At 34.8% G+C, this 12,568-nt stretch overlaps 1 protein-coding gene and 1 pseudogene across 10 annotated transcripts in view; one reads left to right on the top strand and one right to left on the bottom strand.

Annotated features, from left to right (window-relative positions):
• Positions 1 to 12,568, top strand: part of RIF1 (replication timing regulatory factor 1) — a 65,800-nt gene that overhangs the window by 28,584 nt on the left and 24,648 nt on the right. For 9 of the 10 annotated variants that reach the window (XR_016394157.1, XM_022569707.3, XM_089916824.1 and 6 more), the window contains 9 exons: positions 538 to 637; positions 6,076 to 6,340; positions 7,474 to 7,516; positions 8,044 to 8,246; positions 8,810 to 8,909; positions 10,042 to 10,161; positions 11,579 to 11,730; positions 12,112 to 12,192; positions 12,274 to 12,328. Coding sequence is in view for 9 of the 10 variants with exons in the window: in XM_022569707.3 (XP_022425415.3) it covers positions 538 to 637; positions 6,076 to 6,340; positions 7,474 to 7,516; positions 8,044 to 8,246; positions 8,810 to 8,909; positions 10,042 to 10,161; positions 11,579 to 11,730; positions 12,112 to 12,192; positions 12,274 to 12,328 (1,119 nt within the window). In the remaining variant the exon portion in view is untranslated. The remainder of the gene's footprint in view (positions 1 to 537; positions 638 to 6,075; positions 6,341 to 7,473; positions 7,517 to 8,043; positions 8,247 to 8,809; positions 8,910 to 10,041; positions 10,162 to 11,578; positions 11,731 to 12,111; positions 12,193 to 12,273; positions 12,329 to 12,568) is intronic. The other variant, XM_089916826.1, reaches the window with a different exon arrangement.
• LOC111172756 (signal recognition particle 14 kDa protein pseudogene) lies at positions 4,570 to 5,622 on the bottom strand (annotated as a pseudogene).

The following is a 12,568-nucleotide window of genomic DNA, read 5'->3' as shown; positions in this document are numbered from 1 at the left end:
CGGACTCTCAACCACTGCGCCACCAGGGAAGCCCTGCCCCCCGTCTTTAAAAAAAGTTTCCAGAAAAATGTCTGATGCTTCTAAGGGTTTATTTTTATTTCATTTGGATTTGAGGAGGGAGGAGGAAAGGGTATCGGGGAGCTTTAGCAACATTTCACATTTTGTTTCTGCTGGGTTTAGTGAACGCTTTTGTAATTTTGAAGAGAAATTTGGTAAAGAATCTTAAGTTTGAACCTAGCTCTTCCATTTTCAGTTTATTGGCTTATATGCTGAGTTTTATGGGCATCTTAAAGCTGAATTATTTTCCATAAATATTGAGAAACAAAAAAAAGGTATAGTACTTGGCACACAGCAGTTAACTGGGAAATATTCATAACCATATACTTAATGTACCTTAAATGGTATAAGCTATGACATGTGTGTTACTATATGTTATATGTGGGAGTTAGTCTTATATTTTTGTTCATGCTTATACTTTATATAAACCATGCCAGTAGTTAAAAGATTCTAATATAATACTTAACTATTCTTTCCTAGAATTTATTGTTCTTGGATAGGATCACTCATATTATTACTGTAATGGTTGATTGCATCGAGTTTTCACCATATAATATTAAGTATCAGCCCAAAATTAAATGTAAGTATTTTATTTGCTTACCTTATATATCATAAACATGGCTGTCTGAACTGTTGTCAGGGCAAATCCTAATAGCTTTTCCCATCTCATTTTACCTACTTTTGATGCTGTGTAACCATGTTAGTTACTATGCTAGTAGCTCACATGCTTGCTCTCTTTCTTTCTGTGTGTGTGTGTCTCTCTCACCCTCCCCCCCCAATCTAACTCCTTTTTATGATGCAGAAACATAAATATTGTCCTATTTAGAGATTGTCTGATAATACAAATGATTTTACTTACTCCATCTGGTACAAGGGATTATCTGGACAAAAAACTTGGACATTTGTTAAAATGTTCTTATTTGGTAGCCTGATTTGAAATAATCATTAAATTGACATTCAACTGCATAGAAAATCGTGGCAGTGATTAATCAGTTATGGTTCTACAGGAAATTTAAAATGATGCTAAAAGTTTAACTCAATTTTTACTGTATAAAATTGGACAATTAAAATCATAACAAGTTGTCTTATTTTTATAACTATGTTCCTTGGTTAATTCTAAATTATGTTGTAATAAATACTGAGTTATTTTATTCTACTAAGTGGTTCTTTGAACTTATATATTTCTACCAGTGATTATATATTTTCATACTGTATAGGAAAGAACCTTCCAGTAATGAAAAATGTGGATGTTTAAAGGTTACTTTTCCTGTTGAAAGATTGGGAACATACTCAGTTTTCTTTTCTTTTGGTTTTTTTTTTTTTAAGGTTCATATCCTTTTTTATTTTTTTTTTTAATTTATTTTATTTGTTTATTTTTGGCTGCATTGCGTCTTCATTGCTGCGTGCGGGCTTTCTCTAGTTGGAGCGAGCAGGGGCTACTCTTTGCTGCGGCGTGTGGGTTTCTCATTGCGGTGGCTTCTCATTGCGCAGCATGGGCTTTAGGTGCGCGGGCTTCAGTAGTTGTGGCATGCGAGTTCAGTTGTTGTGGCTCGCAAGCTCTAGAGTACAGGCTCAGTAGTTGCGGCACACGGGCTTAGTTGCTCCATAGCATGTGGGATCTTCCTGGAACAGGGATCGAACCCGTGTCCCCTGCATTGGCAGGCAGATTCTTAACCACTGTGCCACCAGGGAAGTCCCTCAGTTTTCTTTTAATAAGATCTATCTTTGATGAATTAGTGTAAAGATTACTAGAACATAAAATATTTTTAGGGTTTTTTGGGGGGGAGTTTTTGGGTTTTTTGGGGGGTGTTTCGGTTTTAAATAGTAATGTAGAGAAAGATGTTATGTGACTAAAGTGTATTACAGGTCAGAGCATCCCAGCCTTGATGCCACAGAAATGGATGTGCTTGGATTTTTTGTTTTTAATCTCAGCCCCCTTTTGGGCTGAGCAACACTTAATCTGATTACCTCTTAGTCCAAAAAATAAAATTCTCTAAATATCTTAACTATAACAGTTATATAACAGATGATAATCAGAAATTATTTTGTAAGCCACCAAAGTTTGATAAGGCAAGACGATGAGCTCCAGGTGGACATAATTTTACCTATTTTGTTACTTCTGAAAAATTAGAATTAACTGAATATCCATTCTATCCATGATCTGTAAACCCAGAATTTAGAAGTCTTTTGTCTTCATTCCTTGTCTTGCAAGAGGTGTTCTTGCTGTTTAAATTTATGGAAACTAGGGGAGATTTCTAAAAGCTGCCAGCAAAAGTTGAGGAGGAGAGGAGACAAAAATTAGAACTAGTTGAAAGAAAATTATTATTATTCATAAATATGCATAAGGATCACTTTGAGAGTTTTGGGATAACTTTTATTTTGTAATTTGTTTTAGAGAAACATTGCAAAAGTTATACACAGACACTAAACTTTTTTTTTTTTTTTTAATGTTGAGCCTTCTTTTAATTTATTTTTATTTTTGGCTGTGTTGGGTCTTCGTTTCTATACAAGGGCTTTCTCTAGTTGTGGCAAGCGGGGGCCACTCTTCATCGCGGTGCGTGGGCCTCTCACTGTCGTGGCCTCTCTTGTTGCGGAGCGTCTCCAGACGTGCAGGCTCAGTAGTTGTGGCTCACGGGCCTAGTTGCTCCGCGGCATGTGGGATCTTCTCAGACCAGGGCTCGAACCCGTGTCCCCTGCATTAGCAGGCAGATTCTCAACCACTGCGCCACCAGGGAAGCCCAGCACTAAACATTCTTTACTCAGATTCCTCAGTTATCAGTTGATTGCTTTTGTCTTATTATTTTCATCCCCCACTCCCCTTTATACTTTTTATTTTTATTTCCTGGAACCATTTCAAAGTACTTGTAGACAAGTCTTTGATCTAGAACATTTCCCAAGTCTTGTCTTTCACGACCTTTAAAAGTGAAGAGTACAGGGCTTCCCTGGTGCAGTGGTTAAGAATCCGCCTGCCAATGCAGGGGACACGGGTTCGAGCCCTGGTCTGGGAAGATGCCCATGCACCACAACTACTGAGCCTGCGCTCTAGTGCCCGTGCTCCACAACAAGAGAAGCCACTGCAGTGAGAGGCCTGCACACTGCAACAGAGAGTAGCCCCTGCTCATCACAACTAGAGAAAGCCTGTGTGCAGCAATGAAGACCCAAGGCAGCCAAAAATAAATAAATAAAATAAATAAATTAATTTTTTTAAATTAATCTTTTTTTTAAAAAAGCAAAGAATACAAATAAAGTTACTTTCTGAGCGTCTCTCAATTGGGCTCTGTCAGTATTTCCTCAGGATTAGATTGAGATTTCATTTCTTCACTGGGATACTACAGAAGTATATTTTTCAGTGCATTATGTCAACAGGCACACAAGTCAGTTTGTCCCATTGCTAATGATGTTATTAACATTTACTATTTGGTTAAGATGGTATCTGCCAGGTTTTCCACTGTAAAGTTAATTAGTAAATACTTATAATTAATAAGTTAATGTTTTGTGGCAGGTACTTTGAGACTGTGTAAATATCTTGTTAACCCAGCATACTTTTACCCATGAGTTTTTCAGCCACTGATGCTTCTTGCTTAAAACACTATGATGTTTCCCAAAGTGGTAGTTCATGTTGTTTCATTTAATTACGTTACTTTGTATCAAGGAGTTTATCTCCTTTGCTTTAATTACATTAATTCTAAAAGCTGTCCCCATTTTAATTATTTATCTCATTATGTTCCCATAATAAACCATTCTACAATTATTTATCAAGCCACTAAGCACCAGACACTTACAGGTGCAAGTGACATCCTAATGTAAGATATAGCTTCCTTTGTCCCCTATTTATTTTGTTTTTATCAGCATGGATTTCTGTTATTCAGTAGGCTATAATTTATTTCTATTAAAATTTAATGTTCTTGTTGGTGTCTATTAACCTTTTCATATGTTTCCATTATTCTTTGAGAACTTTGACATAAGATGTTTATATTTTTCCCTGCCTCAGCCTGGAACTAGCCATATCTCCAAGAAATATGGTTCCTTTTAGCTGAGAATGGCATTTAGAAACCAAAATCTGTTCATTGCTATTAAGGTGTCACTGCTTCTGGATCTCTGAGTGGACAGAGGTGGGAAATACATTGGTGTGTTTGTGAACTACACAGTTATGTTTCTCTAGAATTACTTTCAGTTATTTTCTCATATCGTAAGGTTTATTCTAGTCTTGGATATCCCTTTTCTCTATTTACCTGCCTCAGCATATATACTGTTTGATCAGTCTCTTGTATGTAACTGCTCCCCTGACTACGGGCTGTCTTCAGCCTCAACATACTAGGCAAGAATTTCTGGGTGGCCTTTCCAATTTAAATTATTCATGTATGGAAAACTGATTCTAGGGAAGAAGGTTGATTTCCTTTCAGTAGCAACACTTGTTTTTCATTTCACCACATGATATTTTTAATTAATAAGCATTAGAGTTTTCTCTTAAATCTGAGATATCTTAACCTTAAAAGAATGGATTCTTTGAGGGAAACAAAGGTAATTTTGGAATAGGTACGATTTTCTTGAAAGACATAATGGGTTTATCCCTGGAGAGAGATGGAGTCTAAGAAGGGTGCAAAGGAAAGTTGGACAGATACATCTTTTTCTTTCTTCTTTTTTTTTTTTTTTTTTTTTTTAACTGATATATACAGGTTAAATGATACAGTGCTCTTCACAGACGGCTACAGAGACTGTAAACTATCATCCAGAAACATACAATCATACAACACAGACCACTTAGCCAGATATAAAATAAACTGGCTTCTTGTAACTACCCTGTAAACACTGCAGCCCTTCTTCCATCCAAAAATGACCCTAATCTCACATGAAAACAGTTATTGTAGAGGAATCAGAAACCCAGCTTTGTGGCCAAAAGTAAAAACCAAAGGAAAAATAGCAACTCAGTGGTTAACTGGTGAAAGCAGGAAACCTGGTGCCCTTCACTGCGCTGCTTTGCTCTTCTTACTCTTGCTCTTTTTGTCCCTCTTCTTCAGCCCATCCATGTTAGCTCTCAATAGGTTTGAATAAGCCATCTGAAACTTATTCACTTCTTTGGAGCTCACCACAGTGCTGATCTTTTTCCGATCAGTAGCTCTTAACAAACACTTGTTGTCTGAGGGCTCAAAGCCCTCCGCAGAACCCTTCCTTGGAATGGGTTTAGTTCGACCATCATCAGGTGGAGGACGGTACGGGAAGGCGGGGGACGCGCGGCAGACAGACTCTGCCTTTGGCGCCCAGTCACTGGGCACCCGGGCCGGGGCATCGCTCGGCCTCCCAGCTCCCTTCCGGCCTTGCTGCATCCACGGCTGCTTACACTTCTTCAGGGTGATGAACACGCTGCCCGACAACCGGCACTTCTGGAAGAGCCTGGTCAGCTCCATCAGGAACTGCTCACTTTCCAGCAGCACCATCCTGGCACTGCCAGATCTGCTCCGTCAGCATTAAGTCCCAAGCCGTTGGAGATACATCTTTTTCTTTAAATCTAGGCTTTTTCCCTTGTATTATTTCTGAGGATTTGGATCTCTGACTTGTTCAGTATTAATTTGTGGGGTTTAGTGTACTATAGATGAGCCAGGAAGCAATGATTCTAAGGGAAATCTTGTTTCTTATTTTTAAAATGGACTTTAAACTTTTAATTTTGGAGCACAGCTTATATAATTTAGTGTTTTCTTACAAATTAGTTGTTGAAATTCTGAGACTATAAAATAAAAATTTTAATGCATTTAAAAATTCCTTAGAGAAAATAGAGTCATTTTTGTGGAATTCTTATTCTAGCTCTGCCAGTTTTCCCTTATCTCTGATTCTCTTTTAGAGATAATGTTGTAGTGATGTTTATCCACTAATGGTATTTCATTTTAAGATTTGTGGGTATCACTCTACAGAAACACATGTATTAGATGTAGATGTCATGTAAACATGAGACATAAATTGTAAATATGAACAGTGACACTTTTGAACACACTTGAGTTTTTAATAAGTTTAATTTTATCCTAGCACCACAGAGACCTTCAGATTGGTCCAAAAAGAAGAAGGAGCCCTTGGGAAAATTGGCTTCTTTATTTAAACTTATTGTGAGAGTGATCTATTCTTTCCACACTCTGAGCCTCAAGGAAGTACATTCTGATACTCTCCTCGCTATTGGCAACTCAATCACCAGCATTCTTTCCAATGTACTTGGACATATTTCTTTGCCTTCTATGATCCGAAAAATATTTGCAACTTTAACAAGACCTCTGGCATTATTTTACGAAAACTCAAAGTAAGTATTTTGGCTTAATAACTTTGAATTAAACATATATAACTAGATTTAGGTAGCAAACGTTTATTGTTTTCATATCAGCTTTGTTGTTAAAGATCTTAATCTTTAAAGTTTAGTGGAAAGGGTAATATATGAAACTATGCTTTTGTTAAAAAGATAGCTCAAGTAATAAGTATGAGGTAGAAATTGGAAGTCACTTTATTTTTCATGATTAATCCAACCCTCTTTTTACTTTAGTGCATGTCTTTTCAGAACTGTTAATACAAAAAGCATACTCTTAAATGTATGATATATATGACTTGACATACTGCTTTGCAGTTCAGTATTATATATGGTATGCACTTAGTATATTGGATGCATCTTGCATCATACACCTAAGAGTCTCATTGTTTTTAAGGTCTGCGTAGGGCTTCATGAAACTTTACCCAATTTCCTGTTGGCGGACATATGTTTTCTAGTCTTTTTCCTTATAACTAACAATATCACATTTGAACGTATGTGTACATAAATCATTTGCCACTAAATAGCAGAACAGGGCCCTAAAATTGAAATGGTTGGTTCAAAGGGTATATGCATTTAAATTTCTGAATTACCCTCCAGAAGTTTGTATTAATTTACATTACCTTTTACATTTGAACCAAAGAAAGCAGTGCCTAAAAAACAACATGAAAAAACCCCAAGTAACATACTCGAAAGAAGCATTTTGGAAGAATTCATTAATGTTCTTTATAGCAAGGTTGTGTGGTTCAGTTATAATACAGCTTGTCTTTCATAAATTCACAGAGAAACCTTTAGGAACAGATTTTATAAACTACAAAATAGAACTCCAAATCCATTAAGTTTTTGCAAATCTTTTTTAGTCCTTAAGCTTCATCAAAAATAATAATGCTTTTTAAAAAGCATGGAAACAAGTGACTGGTATTAATACTTCGAGGTCTATTCCAGATGTTTTTCTTTAACTCCTATTTTGAAGACAGGTTTGTTTCATGTTTAAATGTTTGCAGTTTGACAATTTTTGTTAGGTCTTGGGGCACCTTTGTATATCACTACACGTGTCTCATTTTTTTTGTGCTGCATTATATTTCTAGGTTTAATGTTCTAAAATATAAATGGTACTCTGTTTTTCTTCATAGGTTTGATGAAGTTCCTAAAGTATATAGTTGTATGAACAACAAGGTAAAAATAGACATTGTCCATAAAATACACTTTCATGAAGAAAAATTTTAGGATTTAAATAATTGTCTTCCTTAAATATAATTTTGCTGATTTTTTTTTAAAAGGGTCATTATTACACCTTAATTTTAATGAACTTTTAGTAACAAGACGTGGATATAATCAAAGGATAGTTTTTTAAAGGAAGATTTAATATTGCTTTAAATTCATATAACTCATCTCCTGTCTCATCCCTTTATATATGAAAGTAATTGGTTCCAAGGTTTTTATAGGTAAAACTTATAATTTATGTGAAAACATAATTTTTTCTGTTAATGGAGAATAAGCTTGAATTCAAGCTGTTGTATCGATAAAGTAAGTTCTTGCCTATAAAGAGTGTTATATATTGAAGGTGATGGGAGCTTTAAAAAAAAAATTGAAATAACAGCATGTTCTGTGAGTTTAATTTAGTATGCTTTGTGCTTTTATTTTTTCTGTTTGAAAAGTAACATTTCTAAGTGTTATCCTAATGAACTTTTTCTTTTTCCTAGTTAGAAAAGCTACTAGGAGAAATTATTGCTTGTCTACACGTCAGCTACACTGGGACTTATGACAGTGAACTTCTTGAACAGATCTCGCCATTATTATGCATAGTATTTTCACACAAGAATAAACAGATTAGAAAACAAAGTGCTCAGTTCTGGAATGCCACATTTGCTAAAGTGACGATGTTGATTTATCCTGAGGAGTTAAAGTATGCTAACAACAAAACTCTTTTATACAGTTACTCTGTTCTGATTATGTATTGACATTTTGGTTTTAACCAAATAAAATTTCCTTATGAGGAATCATTGCAGAGGATTTCTTAGTTGAAATATTATTATTTGGAGTACATGGTGATTATTAAAATTATCTGGCCCTTTGCTTTGGTCCTTAGAGTAACCTTAGTTTTAGGAACATAAAAAGCAATTTCAGATTATCCTTAACAAAAGAAATTTCCAGCAAAAGGCAGGAAATTGATGGCTGTTAAATCTAAGTGACATGTACTTAATGTAACAGTCTACTTTTGCTCAAAATTTTATGATTAAAATTTGGAAAATTGGAAAACTTTTTAAAGAAGAAAATTCAGAAACTGAAGAGTTTAGTGAAAAATTCAAATATTGTCTGTAATTTCTCCCAGTTTTATGTATGTGGAGTAAAAAACAGTCTTTAAGTTGGCTGTATTTTGCCACTTTAAAATTATAATTAAAGTGTTCTTGTTAATGTGTCATCGGTACTGCTTACTTAAGGCATATATATTTATGTATTTTTTTGAAGACCAATACTAAAACAAGCCAAACAAAAATCTCTGCTTCTGTTGCCTGGTTTGGAAAATGTTGAAATTATTGAGGAATCCAGTGGACCATATTCAGATACAGTAAGTTGGGGGGGGCGTTGTTTACTTTTGCTTGATGTTTGAGTAGTTCTTTTATTGCGTTTCAGTGTAGTTTTAAAAAGGACAAAAGCTTAGAATGTTTTACTGAAGTGATAAACAAGTAAAACCTGAACAGAAGTGTTCCGTAACAGTTTTCCATAAAGTTAGTTGTGTGGCCTAGAAAACTTAAGGGCAGTCAGTTTCACCATGGAGTCTCATTTAAATAATCTCTGGTTCTTGTTCATTAATGATCTTTTTTATTTAACTATGGCACCTCGTATATTGTTTTGCAAAGGTTGGAATTATTGAAATATATGGTTAAATGTTGCTTTATATAAACTGGGAATACTAGTTACTAATCCCTATGTAAGCAAGAGCTACACTTCATTTTCTCATTTCTTTGCATTGAATCTCATTCATTCTGCCAGAGAAACACATCCTTGATATCACATTATCCATTTGGACCAAGGTTACTTTGGCTAATAGTACTTGATTACTGTCTAAAGATTAAGGAATAAAGATAGAAGCACTATATATATACTCATCAGGTAGAACACCCTTAGGCACTTTTTTCCTATTCAACAACAAATGGAGTCTCACTATTTTTTGTTTAGAACCTTAAGAGAAAAAGTGTTATAGCTAGCTAAATGCTCTTACTTAGTTTTGGTTTTTGGGTAAAATAAAAATTCTTATCAGATAATTATCTAGACTTGTTTAGACTCCTTCAGTGTAATTTGGCCTGAAAAAGCCATATATTCTGTTGGGAGGGACCTGATAGTATTTTCTGTCATGTATGTTTTATTGTTTAAAGTTTTATGGCTTTGGTTTTTCTTTTAAAACAATTTCCAGTAATAAGAGGGGTATTTGAGTTCAATAATTCGATTCATTTTTATAGTGTTTATTTGATATATCTTATTTTCAGGATGCAAAACAACTATTGCTATATAAGTTGGAGACAACAAATCTTTGCTGTTACTGCATTAGACAGTGGCTTTCTTTGACATGATCTTAGTAGATATGAATAGTCAAAAGAAATTTGAAATGAGTATTGATTAGACTGTAATTATCAAAATGTGAAAAGGATAAATAAAAAACATTTGCACATAATGAAATTGTTTTACTTTTACAAAAACAGACAGAAAATTCACAGTTAAATATGAAGATAAGTGGCATGGAAAGAACCTCAAGTGGAAAAAGAGATTCTTTTTTGGCACAAACAAAGGATACAAAAGACAATATGAAACCACCAGCTAAAGTATGTTTTTCAAAGTGTATTTAATAGAACTTTTAAAATTAAAGTATGTGGTAGCTTGCAAATATACAACTTCTGATTGGAAGAAAAACCTGTTAAACACTAAATAAAAGATGGGATTGTAGGGAAATAGTAAAGTGTGGCCTGGGAAGACTATTAAGATGACATGGTAACCTAGAAGCCTTGGGAGATGATTACTTCTTAGTAAAGTTAAGTCTGCATAACACTGAGCATTTGTTTAGTATAGTTACTCGAGGCAGCAGCCCCCTTGAGATGGAATGAAACTAAATAAGATTAACTATAACATAGGTAGCATGAAAGGAGAATGTTTTAGAACTTCTGTTACTGAATAGGAAGAGAATGCATCCGCAAGACATCTGTTGTAAGCTCATATATAAAACTAAATATCTAGTAGCTAGTGACCAATTAACCAATTTTCAGATAATAATTCTTCTTCCAGGACCTCCAGTAAAGGAGTGTTCTGGAATCTTGAGACCATGGCCCTGGCAAAATGAAAGAAATACGTTATTTTTAAAGAATAACTTTGACACAGTCTTGTAGCAACTGAAAAGTAGAATGAAAACAACTGTGCTGAAAATTTGTAAAAATGACATTATGGTACCAATATTATTGGTATGTAGGACATATTATTTTGGCACCTTTTACTTAGAGTAGTTTGTGCTTCAACTTGAAACTGCAGATATACTTTCCTCCTGCCAAAACACTTGATTTCTGTGTGTTGGCCTGAAAAACATTTGCGCATGCTTTTTTGGTAAGCACACATTTGCCAACATTTTTTTTTAAAGGAAATGGAGATCCATTGTTTGTTTTTTTTAATAAATTTATATATTTTATTTATTTATTTTTGGCTGCATTGGGTCTTCACTGCTGCACGCTGGCTTTCTCTAGTTGCAGCGAGCGGGGGCTACTCTTTGTAGTGGTGCGTGGCCTTCTCATTGCGGTGGCTTCTCGTTGCAGAGCACAGGCTCTAGGCGCATGGGCTTCAGTAGTTGTGGCACGTGGGCTCAGTAGTTGTGGCTTGCGGGCTCCAGAGCACAGGCCTCAGTAGTTGTGGTGCACGGGCTTAGTTGCTCCGTGGCATGTGGAATCTTCCTGGACCAGGGCTCAAACCTGTGTCCCCTGCATTGGCAGGTGGATTCTTAACCACTGTGCCACCAGGGAAGTCCTTGCCTACTTTTTAAAGAGGTATAATAATTTTTATTTTCTGAGTATTTAGTAGAGGCAGAGTGAAAGTTAAGGACATGGTACTAATTGTTATTAACCAGGAATATTGTATGAGTTTGAACTTCGAACTTCCTAGTCATTATCAAAAACCTTTATCAGAGTGCCTGAAGAGAGATTGAAGTATTGGAAAATAATTTGGAAACTCAAAATGCACATTAACGTTTTCAATTTGCAGTTGAAACTAGAGTCTTCAACTCCAAAAGCAAAGAGTGAAATGCCTTTGGAAGAAGAAAAGTCTACTGACTTTGTGTTTATACCTCCAGAAGGAAAAGAAACAAAGGAAAGGATACTAACTGAACACCAGAAAGAAGTACTCAAAACAAAGAGGTTTGTAGTACTTTTATCTTGAATAGAGTATTCCATATTTACATTTAGATTTCATGTGGCAAACCATAATTTTGAGTTTATAACTAAGATACTGTGTATTCTGTGATGCTATATTTTAAGTGTCAAAAAGATAGACTGCATAACTATATTTCATAATGTATAAGGCTGCCTTGAAATGCGCTAAATGTTTCTGAACAATTCCTTTATTGAGGTATGGGAGGAAAAGGTAGGGGAGATGGTTTCATGGAAAATCTGGAAAATAAGCATTTAAACCTTGATTTTATATTATTCTTAAAATGTAACTAGATGTAGAATTGTAAGTTTAATTTCTAGTTGTAGGAATATCAGATATTGAAGTTGCTTATAAAAAATCCTTTTCAGGTGTGATATTCCTGCCATGTATAATAATCTGGATGTTTCACAAGATACTTTATTTTCTCAGTATGGTCAGGAAGAGTCTATGTAAGTATGGAAGTTGTTGAAGTAACTGGTTTTCTAATTTTTAATTAACAGTATTCTAATTTATGCAGTTATTTATTTCAGGGAAATTCCTACTTTAACTGAAAAATCCAAGGAAGATTCCAAGATGATATTTAAGGTATATTTGGTATTTCATATTTTGGGGTTTTTAGAATCACCCTTCCATTATTATGGAGTCTCTTATATTAATGTTAAGATTTATTGTATAATCTCTTAACTTTCCTTAGCAGACTTTAGCAGAATTATAGTCATTATATGTGTGGGTCTGCATCTGTGTGTGAGTGCATGTGTGTTTAAATGTATTTGGCTTTATTGAATACTTACAATTGGAAACATAAATTAATGGGCATCTACCATC

This window comes from Delphinapterus leucas, chromosome 8 (genome assembly GCF_059928025.1).
Source record: "Delphinapterus leucas isolate spDelLeu-1000000601 "Yukka" chromosome 8, BTC_Dleu_Yukka2, whole genome shotgun sequence".
In the NCBI taxonomy this organism is placed as follows: domain Eukaryota; kingdom Metazoa; phylum Chordata; class Mammalia; order Artiodactyla; family Monodontidae; genus Delphinapterus; species Delphinapterus leucas.
Note: the sequence above shows the minus strand (reverse complement) of the source record. Positions and strands in the feature narration are given on the sequence as shown.